Below are 9,772 nucleotides of genomic sequence, written 5' to 3' on the forward strand. Positions count from 1 at the left end.
GGATCAAAATATGCTGAAAAGGATGATGATTTTATTGGGGAGTAATTTCTTCTGTGTCTTGTTGATTGGTGAAGGATGTTGCATAGTTTGTATGAAAAATGCATATGGGAATGTGAAATAGCAACCTTGAAATAGTACAGGATCACGGGGTTTCAAACTGGGCATAGGATATTGAAGAGCTCAGAGTGTGAAGATTTACTGAAATGGCCTGGATGTGACAAGCTTTAAAAAAAAATATGTAGGTCTGAAAATATTCCAGAGAAGTGAAAGACATATACACAGTAGATGGCAGTATTTCCATGGGTGTGGAAAACCTGACTTCAAAGTTTAGGATTATTTGTCAGCAGTGGGTTGTGTGCATTAACACTAAATTCAAATGATTTTTAAAAATTAGAGTTGGAAAGAAAATCTCAGCTTGCCGAACAGCACAGTTCTTATGACAGTGACAAAGTGACTTGGGGTTCATATGCATAGATCTTTGAAGGTGGTAAGACATTGAGAGAGTAGTTAGCAAAGCATAGATATATTGAGTACAAAATTAAGGTTTGCAGAACCTTTATAAACCTCTGGTTAGGCTACAACTAGGGGTATTGCACCCAGTTCTGGTCACCATATTTTAGGAAGATCCTTGAGAGGAGATTTATCAGAATGGTTCCAGGGATGAGGGATGTTACCTTCAGTGTGAGGTTAGAGAAGCAGGGGTTGTTCTCCATAGAGCAAAGGAGATAGAGGGGAAATCTGTTGGAGATGTACAAGGTATATGGTAGACAAAGAAAAGCTGTTCTTCTTAGATGGTTGTACAAGGACGAGAGGACACAGGAGTTTGGGCAAGAGGAACAGAGATGTGAGGAACAACATTTTTACACAGCAAGTGGTAATGACCTGGAACTTGCTGCTTGCCAGGGTGATGGAAGCGGAGGCAATCAATGTCTTCAAAAAGAAATTGGATGGATATTTGAGGTAAATAATCTAGCAGGGCGATAGGGATAGTGCAGAGTAATGGGACTGGCTGGATTGCTCTACGTAGAGCTGGCATGGACCCGATGGGCCAAATGGCTACCTCCTTCGCCTTTATGACTCTTTGACATCCATGTCTGGATAAATTGCTTCCCTGAGGCTTGAACTTTCCAATACTGTACAATTCATTTTATCACCATCTCTTGATCAGTTCAAGTAACTTTAAATAACTGCAGGTTCAGATTGTTTATGTCGAATTGATAAACTGGGAATTGTGAGGAGCTATTCTGAAGGATGCTACTTTTTGGGGATGAATATTTTTCAAAGCAATCCTCTAGTCTGTATGAAATCTGTTTTCCATGAGTATATTGCAGGCTTAAATAGTTATTTTAATTTTTGAAAGTGAAGTTTAGTTATATTTAGGTGTTTACGCATCACAAATTTATTCTGTAGAGCTTTTACTTCATTTATAAAACAAAAAGCTAAAATGTTTTACTTTATTTTGTAGATATGAATTTAATAATGCTAATACTGAAGAAGTTGAAACGAAAGTAATTCTTTGTCCCATTGATCAATGATGTTGCATATTGATTTTAATACAACTTTTAAAAGCTTTTGATCATGGTTTAGCAGAAATTTGCAGTTTGAGCACAGATTAATGTTCTTTTCAATGTAAACAAGGGCCTTGTATCGAGAAATTAAGCAAGATTACTTTAGCAAACTTTCTTCAAATTTTTTGTCGCATAATTGACTTTGCTGTCTATGGAAATACTTAATAATGATTGGCTGCTTACCCTGCTTCCTGAAATCAATGTTGGATGCCTAAGGAACCCCTTGACTCTGCCAGATTAATTTCCATTAAGAAAAGGGAATACAGCACCATGGTGATCACTTGAACTTTGTGGGCAACTTTCTTTGAGGTTATTGGGGAGTGCCGTTGCTTCACCGCTGACTGCAAAATTCAGTCCAATAAATCGGCCTAAAGGAACAGTAAGGGGCGTGCGAGGGGACAGGTGACTAAGCCTGAGTGAGATGGAGATTAAGTGGCAAATTAGGTTTATGTGGGAATTCAGTTCACAGGGGAAAGAGGTGTAGTATGCATTGGAGTTATTCTAAGAGGAAGCTAGCTAGAAATGAAAAAACTGATAGCAAGAGTTTCTACAGGCATTTAGAAAGGAAGAAAGTAAGGAAGGTGAGTGTTGGTCCTCTCGAGGGTGACAATGGGGAGTTACTAGTAGCTAATAAGGAAAAGGCGGATGAAATGAACAAATATTTTGTTTCTGTCTTCACGACAGAGGATACAAAAACATTCCAGTAATAGCTGTAGATCAGGAGGTGGAAGGGAGAGGGGAGCTTAGTGAAATTACAATCACTAGGGAAGCAGTACTGAGCAAACTGGAGCTATGGGTTGACAAGTCTCTGGGCCCTGATAGACTTCATCCTAGGGTCTTAAGAGGTGGCTCATGAGGCAATAGATGCGTTGGTGTTAATTTTCCAAAATTCCCTAGAATCTGGAAAGGTTCCATTAGACTGGAAAGTAGCAAATACAGCCCTTCTATTCAAGAAGGGAGAGAGGCAGAAAACGAGGAACTTATAGGCCAGTTAGCTTGATGCCTGTCATGAGGAAGATGTTAGAATCAATCATTACGGTGGTTATAGCTGGACACCTAGAGCAACTGAAGGTAATTGGGAAGAGTCAGCATGGTTTTGTGAAAGAGAAATCATGTTTAACCAATTTATTGGAGCTCTTTGAAGGAGTAACATGCACTGTGGATAAAGGGAAGCTTGTAGATGTGCTGTACTTGGATTTCCAGAATTTGATAAGGTGCCACATCAAAGGTTATTGCAGCAATAAAAGCTCATGGTGTAGGGGGTAATGTATTAGCATGGATAGAAGATTGGCTGGCTGGCAGAAAACAGAGTATGTGTAAATGGGCCTTTTTCTGATTGGCAGAATGTGACAAGTGGAGTCCTGCAGGTGTCTGTGCTGGACTTAAGGGGAGTGAAGGCATGCTAGCTAAATTTGCAGACGACAGTAAGATAGGCAGGAAAGTATGTTGTGAAGAGAACATGAGGTTGCAGACGGAAATAGATTGAGTGTGGGCAAAATTATGGCAGATGAAATATAAAGTGGGAAAATGTGAGGTTGTTCACTTTGGCAGGAAGAATAAAAAAGCAAAATATTACTTAAACGGAGAACGGCTGCAGAATTCCAAGGTGCAGAGGGATCTATGTGTTATAGTGCATGAGTCACAAAAAGTTAGTATGCAGGTGTAGCAAGTAATTAAGATGGCTAATGAAATGCTGTCCTTTATTACAAGAGGAATTGAACATAAAGGTAAGGATGTTATGCTTCAGTTATACAGGGCATTGCTGAGACCACATCTTGAATATTGTGTGCAGTTTTGGTCTCATTTAAGGTAAGTACATTGGAGGCGGTTCAGATGAGGTTTACTAGATTGATACCTGGAATGAGCGGGTTCTCTTATGAGGAAAGGTTAAGCAGATTGGGCTTGTTTCCACTGGAGTTTAGAAGAGTGAGGGGTGGCTTGATTGAAGTAAGATTCTGAACGGTATTGACAAGGTGGACATGGAAAGGATGTTTCCTCTTGTAGGTGAGCCCAGAACTAGGGGGCACTGTTTTAAAATTGGAGGCTCTTTTAGGACAGAGATGAGGGGAATTTTTTTCTCTGAGAGGGTTGTGCGACTTTGGAGCTCTGCCTCAGAAGGCGGTGGAGGTGGGGTCATTGGGATTCTTGTTAGGCAAGAGAATCAAAGATTAGCGGGAGTAGATGGGAATGTGGAATTCAAAACAAACAGATCAGACATGCCCTTATCGAATGGCAGAGCAGGCTCGAGGGGCTGAATAGCCTACTACTCCTTTCTTTTCATGTGTATGTCATAAACAAGCACCAGCTGTTTGAAGAAGTGGCTATGGTCTGAAATTGCTGAATTCCATGCTGAGTCAGGAACATTGTAATAGAAAGATGAAGTGCTCTTCCTCTAGCTTGAATTAAACTTCATCTGAAGTGTGGAAGGCTGAGGTGGAAGTGGGCGGAGTTAGTACCACCAGATGAATGATCACTATCTGCATGGCAAGCAGTTGTACTATGTAATGGAAGTTCTAAACCCTGTTCGAAGTAGCTTTCAACACCATCCTGTATGCATAAAATAATATGGTGAGATTTGCATGTGTTGACTTCAACCATTTTGCTAATTTACCTATAATTGGACTAAGATTTAAGGAAAACAAACTTCTGTACATCTTCCCATCAACACTAAAGCAAGATATTATTAATTACTTGTGCTTCCTTGACAAAAATAACCTCCTTATAACCGGGCTTTACAATCTTAAAAGGTATGACTTTCTGGGACCAGAGTCATCAATGCGATATTTGTGATTCGATAGAAAAATCCCTGTATCTTGCTGTGTACAGTTTAATTCACTTTAATTACTTAAAGTGAAGCATTTAATCTTTATAAACTTAATCTTTGAAATTGTTTAATTTTGAAACGTAGACTTAATGGGCTATTTCGTTTTGATTTTACTAGACATAGCTTAATAAAGGAGGGGGTGGGAGGATTCATGAAAAAGTAAAGTCAAAAGCACCAAGGGAAATGTCAAAGATCTAGAATAAAACAGTGTTTTGGGTAAAAGTAAGCTGGGTGTGCCAGGGAGGATGGTGAGGGTAACAAAGGAAATAAGGCATTAGTGACTAAGGTGATGTCAGAGAAAATTAGAAAACAAGTCAAAGCTAAAGGCACCATATGTGAATGCATGACGCATTTACAATAAATTGAATGAATTAGTAGCGCAGATAGAAATGAGTATGTTTGATCTGATGGCCATTACAGACATGTTGCAAATTGACCTAAGGCTGAAAACTAAATATTCTAGGATGCTTAACTTTTAGAAGAGATAGGTAAAATGGAAAGGAGGACAGGTAGCTCTGATGAGATAGGATGAATCAAAGAGAAAAGGATTTTGCTCAGAAAATCCAAGTAGAATCAGTTTGGGTAGAGATAAGACACAGCAAGTGGCAGAAACATTGGTCAGAGTTGTATATAGGCCCCTTAACTGTAGTTGTAATGTAGGGCAGAGTATAAATCAGGAAATTAGAGCTGCATATAAGGGTAATTCAGCAATCATGGGGCTTTAATCCTCATATAGACTTAACAAACTAACTTTGCAGTAATAGTCTGGAGGGCGAATTCATGGAGTATACTCTAGATCAGCATGTCAAAGAACCAACTAAGGAACAGGCCATTTTGGATCTCGTATAGTGCAATGAGAAAGGGTTCATAATCTTGTTCCTCCACGGAAGAGTGACCATAATATGGTAGAATTTTATAGTTTTGAAAGTGATTTTAAGTCCAAAACTAGGGTCTTAAATTGAAACAAAATTAAGTAGGTATGATGGGTGAATTTACTGTGAAAGATATGATGGTGAACAAGCAATGGCGAGCATTTAAAGAATTAATATATAATTTACAACAGTACACGCATTTAACACACACAAACCCCCAGAAAATGTAGTCCAACTGTGACTGACAAATAGTTAAAGATAATATTAGATTAAAGGAGGAGGTGTATTATGTTGCCAAGAAGCGTAGCAAGCTTGTGGATTGGGAGGAATTTAGAATTTGCAAAGGAGGGCGAAAAAATTGATAAAAGAGAACATGAGAGTAGACTAGTAAGAGATGTAAAAACAAATTGTAAATGTTTCTACAGATTTTTAAATAGATTGATTTATTTTTATTTAAGAATTCCATGAAAGTAAATGAGGGCCCATTAGAGTAAGAGACCAGTGTAATTATGATGGGGAAATAAGGAAATGGCAGAGACACTGAACACTTTCCATTTGTCTTCACATTGAAAGACACAAAAAATAATGAGAAGCCAAGGGTCTAGCGAGAATGAAGAGCTCCAAGAAATCAGTAAAAGTATAGAAATAGTACTGGAGAAATTAAAGGGATTAGCTGGCGACAAATCCCCTGATCCCAACAATTCCAAGTTTGCTAACATTAGAAAGTTAGGTGGGAAGTAAACATGAGAAACATATAATAAGCTTGCAGAGGAATATAAACAGATTGGGTGAGTGGGCAAGAACATGGCAGATGGATTATCATGTGGTGAAGTGTGAAGTTATTCACCTTGATAGGAAAAAGTAAAAGAAACTGAATATGTTTTGAATGCTGAGAAATTGGAAATGTTTGCATTCAGAAGAACCTGGATGTCCTTGTATGTGAATCACAAAGTTAACATGCAGCTACAGCAAGCAATTAGGAAGGCAAACAGTATGTTAGCTTTTGTCACAAAGGAATTGAAGTATAAAAGTAAAGAATTCTTGTTGCAATTATACAGGGCATTGGTGAGATCACACTTGACACTGGAGTACTGTGTGCCATTTTGGTCTCCATACCTAAGGAAGGACATAATTATCCAAGAGGGAATGCAGCAAAGGTTCACTAGACTGGTTCCTAGGATGATGGAATCGTCCTATGAGGAGAGATCGAGTAGACTAGGCCTATATTCCCTGGAGTTTAGAAGGATTTAATTGAAGGTGATGAAATTGAAATAAATTTTTTAAGTGACTTGACAAGGTAGATGCTGAGAAAATGTTTCTCATGGCTGTGGAATCTAGACCCCATCTTAGACTAAGGAGTCAGACATTTAGGACTGAAGCAAGGAGAAGTTTCTTCACTTGAAGGGTTGTGAATCTTTGGAGTTCTGTACCCCAAAGAGCAGTGGGTGCTCAATTGTCGAGTACACTTAAGGCAGAGGTTGATAGATTTTTGGATGCAGTATCAAGGGATATGGGGATAGTGCAAAAAAGTCTAATTAATGTAGAAGATCAGCCATGATCTTGTTGAATGACTGAGCAGGTTCTCAGGGCCAAATGGTCTACTTCGGCTCCTATTTCTTAGGCGCTTATGATTTTGCACTGGTGGTACTGCTGAACTTGAAAAATATACTTTTGACAGAAATAAAATGTCATTGTTTTTAAAAAAAAGCTATTTGCCTAAGACTCCTTTTGACTGATCCTTCATTTGTTAGCATCAGCTAGTGCCATTTTCCTTTTTTAAATCTGCCATGATCCTAACTTCATGTGGAAACACTATATGCACTTGATGCCAACCAGAAAAGTGTTGTTGACTTGTTTTTCTCTTATTTTATCCACGTTTCACAAATTCAGATTTTTGTACGTCACAACTGTTCTTGAATAATCTTGGCAATGTAAATGTTTTGTATTACGTGTGAACTAGATTCCACAGTTATTTTAACTTGTTGCAGAAATGATTGAAAATACAGGAATTTGTACAGAAAGTGAATGTGTAATTTGAGTATAATTTCTACCATGGACATACCCTTTGAGAAAAATACCATTAATGGTAATAAACAAAACAAGATTTGAATTTGATGCTTTGCTTCCTTCACTGATGGCAGTACCAGTTGTATGTTCATTTGTTTCTTTGAGATTGATCCATAAGTAAGTAAAGTTTCTTTCCATTAATATCACTTTACTTCCTAGGGAGGTGTACCATACAAAACGTATGCAGCACGTTATGTGTGTAAAGTGGTCTGCTGACAACAAGTACATACTATGCGGCTCTGATGAAATGAATATCCGTCTGTGGAAGGCTAATGCTTCTGAAAAGCTTGGTGTGGTAAGTTATAGCATTTAAAAGAATCCTCGCTGTATTCATTCTGATAAGAATGTGCATGATGACTAATACCTAATCACTAGTTCCCTGTTAGTATTATATAGAAATCCTGAGATTTGTTTCCATGTTGTTTGCTTATATGGTTATTTGAGCATTCCTTTTAAACTTTTGAATAATTTACCCAAGCAACTTTCTAGTTAATAGTACAGGAGTGCTTATGGAGAATTTCATTACACACATTTAATTGCAACAGTCTCATTTTATAAAATCAGTATTTGAAATATGGTAGAAAGTTGGAAAGCACATTACAAGTTAGATGGCATTAAATAAGTGTAAATGCCGAAAGCCACATCTAGTCCTAACTTGTTACAGAAACATTTAGATGATAACTTTTTGACTACTGATGCATTGTTCTACAGTGTGGAATACTGCAAGAACCAATTGGTTCTGCTATGTTGATTCTTGCAACAATATCAGTGTAGTAAAACTTAAAGTATATTAATAAAATAATCAGCGATTTGAAGATTCTTAAGAGCAACAACCCATCAACTTTAATATGAAAGCAAAATGCTGTGGATGTTTGAAATCTAAAATAAAAACAAAGTGCTGGAAACACTCAGCAGGTCTGGCAGCATCTGTGGATGCCAGCTATGCTATTCAATTAGTTCATTTTTGAACCACCTGTCTTACGAAAGAGGAAGTTATCATTACTCTATCCAGTATGTGATGAGATTCCTACACATTGCGCAGGATCTGGCAATAGTTTTGTCAAAAGCTTTGTTTCATACTTAATCCTTTTTTTTAACATCACGTTAGCCTTAGTAGTTGATTTGCATTCAAAAAACATTTTCAGTTGGTTGTTAGCACCTTGTAAACACGTAATGAACCACGTTTAATTTGATATTTTTATTAGAACTTCCTAACTCACATTCGAAGATAGAATAGGAGCATTTTAATTTCAAGCAATTTTGGATTTATTGTTTCCATTCCCTTCAATTATTTTGTACATGGCTATATATGATCATTTCACTTTAAGTCTTAAAAGTCCAAGTCCTTTTCAGTCTTTCCCTCTTGCTCAACCAATTGACTGGGGGACACATATTGCACCTAGCTGTTAACTGTCATTTATGTGTCTTGGTGACCAGAGCTGGATGCAGTAATGAGGGACCAGAGCACTTTACACAGTTTGGCTGCAGCTTCCTTCGGCATATTCTGGATATCTAGTTCAACATACATGTTATCATTTCTTGAACTCCCAAGAAATTTAAACTCTTCGGAATGTTTGCCATCAAACTAAATGGTGAGACTGCATTGAGATTCTCTGATAAAATAACATTACTAGTGTAATTCTGTGAAGTTACTTGCATTCACTCATAACTGGAAGATTCCATTGTGGGGCCTATTTTCTGGCCAGTTTAAATTGGCCTACCCCTTTGTGAGAAGATGCTTATTGCTCATTCAAAATTGCTTAAAGATAAAAAGAAAGATCTTGCATTTATATAGCAGCATTCATGACCACAAGTCGTCCCAAAACACTTTACAGCCAATTAGTACTTTTGAAGTGTAGCCACTGTTGTAGTGAAGGTTTAAGCTTAGTCATACAGAAATTGATATTTAAATACTGTATAAACACCATTTGCCCTCCAGTGCAACAGCATTTAAAGCCATCCTAAATCTGTAATTTCATGGTGGAGAGAGGAGCCATTGTCTCATTGGTTAATGTAATTACGCTGAAGAATTGACAATAAGATACTTGAACTTAGGAACAGAAGTAGATCATTCAATTACTCACTTGATCTGCCTGTTCATTCAATTAGTTTGTAGCAGATATGTATCTGAACTCCATTTCTTGGTTCCGTAACCCTCCTTGTTTGTCATTCAAGGCAAAGATGACCATGTTCATCATCTGGAGTATTTGGTAGGGTTCTGGTGGGTATGTAGGTGACTACTAAGGCCGATCTGTGCCCAGAAGGTTTTGCTGCAAATGGGACAGTATACAGCAGACGATTGAGTTTTCAAGTTGCTGGTTTGGGATTTCCTCTCCCTGTGTTTTCTGTGTGTCTTTGGTATGCATTTGCTTTCAAAGGAGGCCGCACTTTTTTTTATTTTGTTGCTCCACGTGTGCTGATTCTGGGTGAGCACCCAGATC

General features: G+C 37.9%; 1 protein-coding gene across 1 annotated transcript in view; it reads left to right on the plus strand.

The window, feature by feature from the left end:
• dcaf13 (ddb1 and cul4 associated factor 13) overlaps positions 1–8,105 on the plus strand; it is a 61,547-nt gene extending 53,442 nt beyond the window's left edge. Inside the window, exons 9-10 of the mRNA XM_078539770.1 lie at positions 7,491–7,626; positions 8,043–8,105. Of these exons, the coding sequence (XP_078395896.1) occupies positions 7,491–7,626; positions 8,043–8,105 (199 nt within the window). The remainder of the gene's footprint in view (positions 1–7,490; positions 7,627–8,042) is intronic.
• Positions 8,106–9,772: the final 1,667 nt, after the last annotated feature.

This window comes from Cetorhinus maximus, chromosome 4 (assembly GCF_964194155.1).
Source record: "Cetorhinus maximus chromosome 4, sCetMax3.hap1.1, whole genome shotgun sequence".
Lineage (NCBI taxonomy): Eukaryota > Metazoa > Chordata > Chondrichthyes > Lamniformes > Cetorhinidae > Cetorhinus > Cetorhinus maximus.